The 13,339-nt window shown below is 38.3% G+C and overlaps 1 protein-coding gene across 2 annotated transcripts in view; it reads left to right on the forward strand.

The window, feature by feature from the left end:
- Positions 1-10,761, forward strand: part of GAS2 (growth arrest specific 2) — a 130,191-nt gene extending 119,430 nt beyond the window's left edge. Inside the window, exon 8 of one of the 2 annotated variants that reach the window (XM_004369719.2) lies at positions 9,558-10,761. In XM_004369719.2, coding sequence (XP_004369776.1) covers positions 9,558-9,776 — 219 coding nt within the window. In that variant the 3' untranslated portion in view covers positions 9,777-10,761. The remainder of the gene's footprint in view (positions 1-9,557) is intronic. The other variant, XM_004369718.2, reaches the window with a different exon arrangement.
- The last annotated feature ends 2,578 nt before the right edge of the window (positions 10,762-13,339 follow it).

A 13,339-nucleotide genomic window follows, 5' to 3' on the forward strand; every position in this document is an offset into this window, starting at 1 on the left:
GAGAGTCATTTGTCTTTACAGTGAGCCTGGGAAATGAACTTTTCTCCCCAGAGAATAACAACAGCAGACAGGGATTTTTTTTTGTCATATCCAATAGCCAGAAAATTTCTGACTCAAGACCCTGTTCATGTTGGGGGCTGTCTATCACTATTGAGGCGACTGCAGTAGTTCACCCTTCAAATGAGAGTTTAAAGATTATGTTCCTTTTAATGTATGATTTATTACTGAAGGCAATGAATAAAAAAATGGTGTCTATGTTCTTGGTGTATACCCGTGAGTCACCCACTTAACCTCTCTGAGGCTCTATTTATTCATCTATTATGTGGGAATAGTAAAACTAGCCTGCCTAACCTCTGGGTAATTGTGGTAACAAATTAAATCAGAGAAAATACTTTGCATGCTGTCAGGGAACTCCCTTAATATAGTTTCCTTTTGAATTGTGAGGCCCAGGCAAAGCACCTAACTTCCACATTTTTGTGTAAGTGAAACAGTCAGGTTCAAAATCGAGTAAATTCTTCCAAACGTGTCTTAGGCACCTTCTTTTTCTGGGTTTGGGGTACATTCAGAGCTGGGCAATGTGATCATCAAGGGCAGCCACAAATGGGGACGTCAAAAAATGGTAGTATGTATTATGAAAGAAGCTGGTATGGCCCACGGAAGAATCTGGTTAAAGATTCTTACAACCATAACCCTTGACAAAGCCTCTTTAGGGCATGTAGTTAAGTGGTTATGAGCATTGTCTTTGAAGTCAGAGAAACCTGGGTTCAAATATTAATTTTGCCACTTCCTAGTTAGGTGATCTTGGGCAATTTACTCAATCTCTCTGGCAGAGATTGTTAAGTATCTCTCATCTGTAAATGTCAGTAATAATGCATACTTCTGAGAGTAGCTCCAAGGATTAAATGAAATAAAGCCCATAAGTAAGGAGCCTATCATCATTATCATCATCACAACAACATTATTATTTTAATAGTAATAGTAATAATAGCAGCCTATTATTGAGTATATACCATGTACCAGGTAATTTCTTAAGTGATTAGGTGTATTAACATCTTTCTTTCAACAACTCTGAGGAAGGAATTGTTATCATCCTCATTTTCCAGTTGAGGAAACCAAGGCACCAAGAGATTAAATAAATTTCTTAGGGTGATACAGCTGGTTAACCGAAACCCAAACTCAACTTGCCGTCAAGTCGATTCCGACTCATAGCAACCATATAGAACAGAGTAGAACTGCCCCACAGGATTTCCAAGGAGCGGCTGGTGGATTCAAATTGCTGACCTTTTGGTTAGCAGCAGTAGCTCACAGTAACTCTTAACCACTGCGCCACCCGGGCTCCACAGCTGGTTAGTGGTAAGCCTTATCTAGGCCATCTGGAAAATATCAAACAAGTGGTAGCTGCTGTTCTGGTTACGTACTTATTTTCCTGAAGCCTTATCTATGAAGGGGGCATAAAAAGCTGGAGGACTGTTGTGAAGGTAAAGTGAGCTAATAAGTGAAAAATTCTTTGTAAACAATAAAGTGTGTTTCAAGAAGTGTGTTTTTGGGGAACAGTGACTGAACATTTATAATTTCATATAGCTATAAAATTTGAGGTGATTTCCCAACCCTTGACAAAGAAGCTTCCAAATGGTTTCTGTTAACAAAGCTTCAGTTAGCCATGCTAATGGGTGACCTTATCACTTATTTTGAAAATGCTGATATCACTTTCAACATGGCAAATGATCGGTTGAACACCTGCCATCTTACTCCTGCATGTGTCAGGGTACCTTAGGCAGATAGCTGAATTCCCAGCCGCCCAATTTTGAGCATATGCCACTTCAGAATAATATTAGACAATGACAGAGTCTGTTGTCCTATAAATTAACTTAACACCCTTCCTCTAGAGCAGATGACTGCATTCTAAAAACAATATTTTCATTCGCGTTATGATGGCTTATAAAAACACAGTGAATGGGGCTGACAAGGAGGTGGTAGGAAGCATATGATATCCCAGGAGGCTGAACGGATCTAAGTTTAGGTGGGCTGTCTTCTCTAGGCAGTCAGTGTCAGATATTGCCTCTTAAAAGGATGGCTCTGGTGGAGAGCAGTTAAGAGATTAGGCAGAAATATGAGCCTTTGTGGTCAGTTAGGTGGGAAAGGGCTGCTGCAGAGTGGTGTTGAGTGACCCACAGCACTTAGCCATTAAGAGTAAGGACAAGAGAGGGTGAAATTTTTAGGAAGTAATTTGTTACTACTGTCAGCAAGGGTTTTTTTTTTTTTTTTTAATGCATTCCAGGTGTAATGAAGATTTGTGAAGAAAGATCATGAAGAGAATAATTAATTGGCTCTGGATTCATTCATAATATTTTCTTCTCTCTTTTCTCCCCTCCTCTTCCTTCTTTGTCTTTCTTTTGCCTACTTCTTGATTCTCAATACAATCTCCCTTTTCCTTATGCAATTTCTGTTGTGGCTTCATTTTTTTTGACCTAAAAGCTCTCTTTTTCTCAAAGAAACTCTAAGCAAAGATTGGTGTGGGTTAGCATTCACATCCTGGTTATTTCAGACTTTTCCTTCTATATAAAGACACAGATCATTTTACCTTTCCCTTTATCTTTATTAGGCAACCAATAATTACAAGCACTTTGCTTGAGTTCTATGCAGAGAAATCTAAAAGTCTAAAGGTGATAGTCTAAGGGTTAGAGAGTACAGAAGAATTTCATAAAGCTAGTGATGCTGGGGTGAAGGATTACCCAAAATAACCAAACTCGTTGCTGTCGAGTTGATTCCAACTCATAGCGACCCTGTAGGGTAGAGTAAAACTGCCACATGGGGTTTCCAAGGAGCGGCTGGTGGATTTGAACTGTCAATCTTTTGGTTAGCAACCAAGCTCTTAACCACTACACCACCAGGGGTGAGGCATCAGTAGATATTAACTTCTTGCATTCATTTAACAAGCATTTATTGAGTTCCCATTATGTGTCAGGCATTGTGCTAGCCTTCAGATGCAAAATTTGTCAAGAAATAACCTTGCTTGCACTGAAAAAAGATTTGGTGAATGGTTGAAGGAAGGGATTCATTTTAGTTCCTCTGAGAAATGTGGAATAATTCCCGGCATGTAGAAAGATGTAGAGTTTCAGGGGATTCTAAGGAGTTCAGAATATCTTCAATGTAGATAATTTGTAGGTTGAGTGTGGGAAAAGGCAAGCAGGACCACAGAATAACTATGTAGTTGTGCAGCGCACGACTGCACAACCACATATGGTGACCCTGGCACAGTAAGGAAGAAGGTGGGAGACTATAATAGTAGCTCGACTATAAGGTGTTTTTTGTGTCAGGGTAGTTTCTCTCAGTGTGGAGAAAGGACGGGTAGAGATAGAAGGGGGCATACCACAATCACTGGAGAATTGTTTCTCCAAATTATATATGCTTCAGCCCACCCTGGAGATGCTGATTCTGCTCCCTCCCTCCCTACACACCAACACACAAATACACACACCTCACTGCTTTTCCAGAGTCCTTGCCACACAGATCTACTGTACTAATGAAAATGAGTCATATCCCTCATGGAACTAAAAATGGCTGAGAAACACTACAAGCAATGGAGAACCACTCAGGCTTTTTAAGCAAGACTGTAGCATGTGCTGATTTTCCTTTTAGAAAGCTCACCCTGGCACTGGACTAGAGGATGGATTTGTGAAGAGTGAGAGATGATTAGGCATCCTACTGCAAAGCTTTCACATCCTCAGGGCCTGATGACACTGGTGTCAGAGCATTTGACAGACACTCTGGCTTCCCCTTGGTTTCCATGGCCACCAACACAAGATTCTGAGTCAGAAATAGATGTGTCAGTGTGACCCTGAGAAGGTGATGATGCCTGAAGCATTTCATAGGAATTATGGTTTAGGATAGACATGGATATTCAAGCAGATCCATGCTAGGGTACTGATAAAATGAAGCTATCACATGTGAACATGAAGCCTTTGATGTTAAGTTCTGCTTGTCTAAAAATGGTTCCTATTAGTTTTTGTCGGTGAGGTTTTTGCTTGTTTGTAGCTTCTGTAACATAGCTATACACAGCTTGGTCACCTTGAAAAATGAGTGCATTACCAATAAGCCCATAACTTTTTCCAGGGTTCCCTGTGTGAACTTTTATGTAATTTCACTTAGTCTTCTCCTTGTCAATGAACAGTGAGTTGATATATTTCTATTTTTAAAGACTAATTAATGTCTTTGAGGAGGAAACAAAGACATTATTTCCCTTGCTTTAAATTCTTAGTATCTACACCTCATGTGACTCCAGTCTGCCTCTCTGGGCTACATAATTAGAGAGGGAAAAAAACTGCCTCTCTGAAATCCTGTTATCACAAGACCCACATAGCACAGGACGCTCTGATACCGCAGTGACCTCCTCAGGAGTTGTAGGGAGCTGATGATTGATCATTTCTACAACTTACAGATTTTCCATTATGTTTGAAGTTGACAAGGGAGAATTAACTTATCCCTTTCAACCCATTTTTCCCTTTGAATTAAGCCTCTAGAAGAGCTACAGAACTCACTTTTTTACGGAATAATTTGTTACGAAAATAAGATTGAAAGGTAGTGCTAGAAAGGAAGCTTTAGGTAAACATACTGTAGTCTTTCAAAATATGTGTTGAATTCAGTAAAACAAAGCGAGTGACTTATCTGACAGTGGTTATAAGCCAATTATGAGTCAATATATTAAGTGATTCACCCACCTTTAAATACTGGATTCATTTTTAGAATAATATTTTTTAGACTCATACAGCTGTTCAAGTTGTAAGGCCTCCTTCTAGACTGGGAATAAAGGGAATGTGATTTCTAGCCTAGCTCTGGTGAACCACCTACATGACACTCTCTCTTCCTGTTTGTACATCAGTAAAGAGAGAGTGTTCCCAGTGACCTCAGTGTTTCTCTTTATCCTCCTTACTTCATCATAGTATGTTTGTAGATTACTTGGCACATAATAGGGCCTCTAATACTATATGACTCCATGCCATTTAATGAAAAAAGTTTCCTTTTTGCTGTAACATATGAAGAGGCTTCCTAAGAAAACCCAATATAATGGAGCATCATAATATGAAAAAGTCATAAAATGCTCTTGACAAGAGTGAGAATGTTTGTTTTAATACTTCTAAAAAAAATATTTAAAAACAACAAAAACAAAGCTTTGAGGCATAGTGATTCTTTTCTGTGGACAAAGAATATGGTATTCATAGACCTCAGAAAAGAAATGTTGGCAATGCTTGCAGCAGCCTAGATCTGCTTATAAAACTTCATTAAGGTAATTGGGAGAAATGTTGAGACAAGATTTTGGTTTGGGTTTTATTTTTTCCGTTCAGCACTGAGAAATGTTGCCTAAGTCAGAAACGGACAATTTCCCCTTTGCTAGGATGAGGCTTTGCACAGTGAGGGATAAGACTGATAGTAGAAAATGGTGGCAACCAGAATAGGACCTAATATGCAAAAACTGCTGCTTTTTGATGTACAATTTTGGAGAGATTTGTAGCGATTCTAAATTGTTTTTCTTAATTTGAGAATAAATACAATAAACCACAAAGAAAACTAATATTAAATACTGAATTGACATGTGCATTATGCTACCAGACAAGAGGGACTACCTTTTAACATGAAGAACACAAAATTGTTCAGCACTGTGAAACATCAAAATAGAAGAGCAGTAAGATGTACATTGAACAGAACATCTAAGCCCCACCATCGTACTTATGCAAACAAATATCTGACTATGAGTGTATTCTACCCTATTACCTGCATTTGCCACAGGTTTACTGTTGAAATAATTAGGACCACTGGAGGATAATCTTCTGAAATTATGTTTAATGTTTATTTAGGATTTATCAGGACACAAGACTATGAATCATTTTAAATGAGCATTTGATCTGCTTAAGCTACTCATTACTATTCTGAAATAATAATTCTTTGCCTGTGCAAAATTATCTAGTAAGTAACTAAGTGAGTATGAAGAATCCAAATCTAGTACTTTACAGAATAAGTAGGTGTGATGTCATAAGTAGGTGGGAGAAGAAAAGATCTTGTCCCAGTTATGTTACTGATTTGCTGTGTCATCTTGGACAAGTTGCTTAACTTCTTAGAGCATCAGTTTTCCTGTCTATAAAATAGAAATAGTACTGATGGAGGATGGTTAGCATATACCTTTGGGAACAAACACCTCTCCAGTGACTGCCTCACAAATCAAAGGCGAAAATCGAGATAATTATGTGAAAAATCTAGATTCAGATTTGAGGAGGAGAAATTTTTCAAATCTTAAGGGGAAATAGGTAAAGATACTAAAGTAAATGGAGTTCCTGGTTGGTGCAAACAGTTAACACACTCTGCTGCTAAGAGAAAGGTCAGAGGTTTGAGTCCACCCAGAGGCAACTCGGAAGAAAGGCCTGGCAATTTACTTCCAAAAATCAGCCATTGAAAATATTATAAAGCACATTTCTACTCTGATACAAATGGAGTCTCCAGGAATCAGAGCAGCTGTTTTTATATATACAATTGTTCCTCAGTATCCGTAGAGGATTGGTTCCAGGACCCCCTTCAGATACCGAAATCCTTGGATGCTAAAGTCCCTTGTATAAAACGGCTTAGTATTTGCATATGACCTACGCACATCCTCCTGTATACTTTAAGTCATCTCTAGATTACTTATAATACCTAATACAATGTAAATGCTGTGGAAATAGTTGTTATACTGTATTGTTTAGGGAATAATGGCAAGAAAAAAAAAGTTTGTCTTTTTTTTTCCTAAATATTTTCTATCTGTGATTGGTTGAATCCACTTATGCGGATGTGGAACCCCCAGATACGGAGGGATGTGTATGAATACACACACACACACACACACACACACACATAAATGCATACACACACACTACCACTCAAACACCAAACTTTTCAGAGTTTAGCAAAATATGCCTCCTCTAAGTGTAGTTCTCATTAAAGACAAGAGAGTTTCACATGATGGAGCAAACTTCCAGCGACCTTAGTTACTCACAGAAGACAGTTGTGTTCACGAGACTCCACTTGCCTTGGGAAGTGGAGTGAACCTAGGTATTTTGTAAAAGTGTTCTCTGCGTCATCCTCAGCTATTGACTGTGGTAAGAACATTGGACCTAAATCTACATCCACTATAGGACGGGTGTGGAAGAAGAGGTGGGTAGAAATTTAACTCATGTATTATTAACATTCAGTGTGACTCTGTTTCATGTTGGAGTCACTTCTCATCGTACTATGGATTCATTAAAGAACCTGCAAGCAGCATATGTGCCTACATGATCAGTATACTCCAGGCTGCAAAGTATTTCTGTCACTTTTTACCAGAGTTAATGAATTATTCAAAAACTGTTCTAACTAGGGGTCCTTTCTGGTTGAAATGGTCTGTTCACTGACACAGTCAAATGGACTTAGACATTCTACCAGAGGCATTCATACCAAGATGTTTAGAAGCAACTCTTAAATGTAAATTTGTAAGGCTAGAGGTGCCAAAATTTCAACAGGAGGCAAACCCACTCTCTGAAACGGTGGGAGAAAGGGCAAAGTGCCATTTTGACACTGGCCTTTGCAATTTTTGTCCCAGTAGTCAAAGTTTGAGAAGCAGACAGTAGAAGCATACACAGGAACTTGTGGACTTGTGGGAATGAGTCTGCACAGTAAACTTTAAAAAAGCCCTGATGGATTTTATTTTAAAGGGAGACACTATGGTATGATGGGAAAAAACACTACCTAGAAGTTAGGAAATCTTGGTCCTAGTCTAAGCAAATCACATAAAAGATCTGGGCATCGGTGCCCTGATCTGTAAAAATGAGAACATAGTACCATTGGCAAGACCAGGGTGAGGCAAGGCAGTTACCAACTAAGCCCTGACTGCTTTTATCTGCTTTATATTTTGGGGTCCCTCTTAAGATTTTGTTTGATGAGTAAAATCTGATACTAAAATAAATTTGAAGGCTTCAGTGGCACATTGCTTTAAGTACTTGGCTGCTAACCAAAAGGTTGGCAGTTCAAATCCACCAGCAGCTCATTGGAAACCCTATGCGGCAGTTCTACTCTGTCCTATAGAGTTGCTATGAGTTGGAATTAACTCCACGGCAATGTGTTTGGTTTCTTTGGTTTAGCTGGAAGATATTTCTTAAGGTCCCTTCTATTCTAAAAGTCTAATACTTTCAGTGAGAATAACAAATAGAGTTACTTAATTTAATTCTTGCAAGTCTAATAACCAGTTGCCTTCGAGTAGACTCCAACTCATGGGACTCCGTGTGTCAGAGTAGACTGTATGCCATAGAATTTTTAATGACTGATTAACTAGTTTTAATTATTGTTTTTCAGTACATTTTTATTACTTTACACAACATTTGATTTTGAAAACTGCTTCATGTCAACTCTATGATCAGAGTTTCTTAGCTTGAGTCTGGAGTCTGTGAAACCCCTAACAGCACACGTAAAATTTTGTGGATGGGGCATATAAAAAGAAGGTCAAAATCTTTCATCAGATTCTCAAAGGTTAAATGAAAGCAGCTGGAGCACAAGTTATCCCCCACTCCATGGGAGTCTGAAAAGCTGACTCTAGTTGACACAGAAGGAGAGGAATTCAAATAAATTGTATGGGATCTACAATGAAACTTCCTGAATCCCCTCTCACTACACCCTTTTCCCAACATTCTATTGCCAGTACTTACCTTTTGATACTGGAAGAGGGGAACCTTTGGTGATGGTGAACCATCCCCCCAACCCCAATCCTAAATTTTCTGGTATTTGAAAGAAGCCAAGCTCAAATTCTTTGTGTCTCTTTGCCAAACCTCCACAACTCTGATGTGTTTTTATTAGCTAGATATAAAAAACCACATATTCTTCAGTTTTTCAATGTGTAGTCTTGTTAACCTAGAGCGCTAGATGACTTCCAGGCCTGGAGGTAAGTTTCAGAAAGATGTATTCTAAAGTAATTATCTAGGAAGAAGAAAAGTAAAGAAAACATCGACGTTTGGCCATTCAAAGACACCCTGCCTTGAAAGCCTCAGGTGATGACTGGGGAAGACTTCAGTTTTTTCAAGTGCATTTTCAATTCAATATTATATTGAATGTTTGTGTGATTATTAACATTATATCTCAATAGGAGATACTTCCATGGTCTTATAAGTTCTAGTTCAGAGGAGAATAACCCAGTGGGAGGAATGGGGCATTGGTCTGAGGCAGTAAGTGGGACTCACAGCAGTGATGAGGGCTGTGATGGAGCATCACATATCAGAGAGAAGCCTCCAGACACAATGGACAAAGGAATTATCCATAGGCTTTGGTTCCCATAACAGGGCAAAGCTGGATCCTGGGAATGTGTACCCGTGATCCATTTGCATAGGAAAAACAAGGCTTCTTTCATGAACGACTTGCTAACTCAGACACTGTGCATAAAGAAGAAAAACAATGGGGCATGAAAAACAAGACAAACGAAAACCACTAATTGTACCAGAACTGGAAGTTGATTCGAGTTATTGTAAGAATGTTTAGAATCTAACACTTCTGCTCTTCTTTCATTTTAGATGCTGCACAACAAACATGTTATGGTCCGTGTTGGAGGAGGATGGGAAACTTTTGCAGGGTATTTGTTGAAACACGACCCATGCCGAATGCTGCAGATATCCCGTGTGGATGGCAAAACGTCCCCCATCCAAAGCAAATCTCCAACCCTTAAGGACATGAATCCAGATAATTACCTGGTGGTTTCTGCCAATTGTAAGGCTAAGAAAGAGATTAAATGAAACTAGTTGGTCACTGCAAGGGGACTCTCATAATGGCCTATATCCACTTCTCCAGTAGTCAGTTTAGTTCCTATGCTCTGAAAATTACTTTGTAAAAAGGCATAACATGAAACATGTCATCATTCTGAAAGATGTTCAAAGCGTAGCACTATTTATTTTTAATGCTTCTGTAGAAAATGACCTAGTCAAAGAAATTCTAAACTCAGATTTAAATTAGACAAATTGTAGGCAAATTATTTCTTCTCAATATGTGAACACAATGTATAGAATATAAACAATATTAGGAACACAATTCTAGCTAAAGATAAAAACTGTTATTAGAAGGAAAAATTTAGGATATATAGATAAGTCAACAGAAAGTGCCTACTTTATGTCTACAGAGCAAAAGCACCCCAGACATTTTTATAATTGCAGGATTTTAAGCAAATTTTTAAAAAGTGACAATTACTGCAATAATGTCTTACTAAAAATACCCAACACTATAAATAAGTACAGAGTATTCACAACAGTAATCCTTACTGGAAAGGCCACTTCTGAAAAGTTTACATTCACTTAGAAGATTGCCTTAAAGTTTATCTTTTATCTATGACCAAATATCTAGGGTACTTTTGGAAATTTTCAGTACACCCCCTTAGAGAATCACTTGTGAATTGTTTTACACATTCCTAAGCACTTGGCTGTGTTTAGACTGAGTTAGTGTAATTCACACATATAAACTGACATACATTTATATTTTGACAAAATAAATTGTACAGTCAAATTTTCATTGACTTCATGTTATTTTAAAGCATTTTCTTAATAAAATATATCTTTAGTTAATCCTACTTTGCTATGCTATCTAGTAAAGTAAGTTCACTGTAGCTAATGATGTTACAGACTTATGTATACCCTTGTATACCTAGGACAGGGCTGTTTTGTGCCAATAAACAGCAGAATATTGTCCTCACTGATTTAAGAATTAAAAAGATAAATTTTAAAATTTTTATCTGTCTCTGTATCAGTGACTTAATTGATATCAAGCTGGTATCAATCAACATTATTTTTTCTGAAATAAAGTTAATCTTCAAATGGCAACTGTCTTAGTTATCTAGTGCTGCTATTACAGAAATACCACAAGTGAATGGCTTTAACAACAGAAGTTTATTCTCACAGTCTAGTAGGCTAGAAGTCCAAATTCGGGTGTCAACTACAGAAGAAGCCTATCTCTCTCTGTCGGCTCTGGAGGAAGGTCCTTGTCATCAATCTTCCCCAGTGTAGGAGCTTCTCAGCGCAGGGAACCCGGGGCCAAAGGATGTGCTCTGCTCCTGGCACTACTTTCTTGGTGGTATGAGGTGCCCCTGTCTCTCTGCTCGAGTCTCTCTTCATATCTCAAAAGAGACTGACCCAAGATACAACCTAATCTTGTAGATTGAGTCCTGCCTCATTAACACAACTGCCTCTAATTCTGCCTCATTAACATCACAGAGGTAGGATTTACAACACATAGGAAAATCACATTAGATGACAAAATGGTGGACAAGTTGACATACATTTTCGGGGGACACAATTTGGGGGGACACAATTCAATCCATAACAGCAATTTTCCCTGACAGTGCTGGGAAGAATCAAATTTATGGTTACCTAGAATCTCTTCACTTTGGGCAAGTGGGTGGTGGTGGTGTTCGTTTTTCTTAGCAGAGGTTCTAGATTTTATCATAAATAGTACCTAAAGTGACACAGTGAGTATAAAAAGCACAGGCAGTGTTAGTTTGTCATTCCTCATTTTCAACAACAAAATCTACCTTTCTTGCTCCAGAAATTCAGAGAGAAGGTCTGTTTGTCACATGGCTGATTTAGTCAAAGAATACACAGCCTGTTAATTGGGAAGCTTTTAAGCAACAAGTATATGTAACTACAGAAATGATATAATTGGCAGTGCTGGAAGTGGGGTTAATCATTTTGAAAAAAGAAAAATCAGTAAAACCTAAGGAAAAAAAAATAAAACCAAATTTTTGTAGGAAATAAAATCATCTTGGAACGATGGCTAATTCTAATATCTTTGAAAATATAGACAAGGAGTGATTTGATCTTTATATTACTAATGTTAACACTGAATTTCTCTGTATAGTCATTGACACTAATGTTTCATCAAACTTTTCTCCTGTGCTTAAATTTTTCCCATAAATGTACTTGTGTCTTTAATAATGGTGTTTACTTCATTAATTTAGTTCAAAGACATTAGTCTAAGAAAAACCAAACCCACTGCCGTTGAGTCAATTCTGACTCATAGAGACCCTATAGGACAGAGTACAACTGTCCCATAGGGTTTCCAAGGCTGTAAATCTTTACTGAAGCAGACTGCCACATCTTTCTCTCATGGATCCGCTGATGGGTTTGAACCACCAACCTTTTGGTTAGCAGCCGAACGCTGTTAACCACTGCCACCACCAGGGCTCCTTACGTTAATCTAGCTTAACAAAAATAATGTTAATCTCTTCATCTACTGAATTAGGTTTCTATTGATGCCTTAACAAATTACCACAAACTTGAAGGCTTAAACAACGCAAATTTATTATCTTACAATTCTGTAGGTTAGAAGTCCAACACAGGTCTCACTGGGACAAAATCAAGGTGTCAGCAGGACTGTATTTCTTACTGAAGAGTGTAGGAGAATCTGCTCTCTTGCCTTTTCCAGCTTCAGCTTGTGGCCCTCTTCCTCCGTCTCCAAAGCCAGCAACGTAGCATCTCTCTGGCACTTCTTTCTTCCCATCTATTTTTCTGAGCACAGCTGGGAAAGGTTCTGCTTTTAAGACTCTATATGATTGAATTGGATCCACCTGGGTTGCTATGCGTTGGCATCGACTCGATGGCAGTGGGTTTGGTTTTTTTGGTTTTGGATAATCCAGGATATTTTTCCCTTTTAAAGGAGGTCATTAACTTAGTCACAACTGCAAAGTCCCTTTTACCATGTAAGGTAACATTTTCACAGGTTCCTAGGATTAGGACATGTATATTTTTGTTGAGGAATTATTCTTCCTAACAAGTCTATTAAGGTCTTTTAGGTGTCTCTAATCAAGTGGTCACAGCTGACATTGGGGTCTAGCTGCTAGATGCTTGGCACTGAAAAGCAATATGGAAAAAAAAGACCATCTATATTCAGAAATGACCAAATGTTGATAGCTTTTACTCATTGACTGCTTAGTGAAAACTGGACAGGCAGTAGCCTGGAGTTGGGTAATTTGTTCTTATTCTCAGCTAGACGTAAGATCCAAGGAGGATGATAGAAAGAGGTCCTATTCCAAATGAATAAAGGATTAAGTAGTCAGTTCAGAAACATGGTTGAGAAGAGAGAAGAAACACTCAAAAACAGAAGTCCAAATAAGTAAACAATAAAAGCTCACCAAGGGCAATATTTGACACACTGAGCAGACCAGGATGATTCCGGAGTTGTCAAGGGACCTACTGCAATCATTTTCATTCAGTTTCTTAGGTGTAGGTGGGTGGATATTCTATACAGTCCAATACAGTACAGGTGGTGTCTTAGGCTGGGTTCTCTAGAGAAGCAAAACCAGTAAAGCATATAA

Source organism: Trichechus manatus, unplaced genomic scaffold, assembly GCF_000243295.1.
Source record: "Trichechus manatus latirostris isolate Lorelei unplaced genomic scaffold, TriManLat1.0 scaffold00006, whole genome shotgun sequence".
NCBI classification, from domain to species: Eukaryota; Metazoa; Chordata; class Mammalia; order Sirenia; family Trichechidae; genus Trichechus; species Trichechus manatus.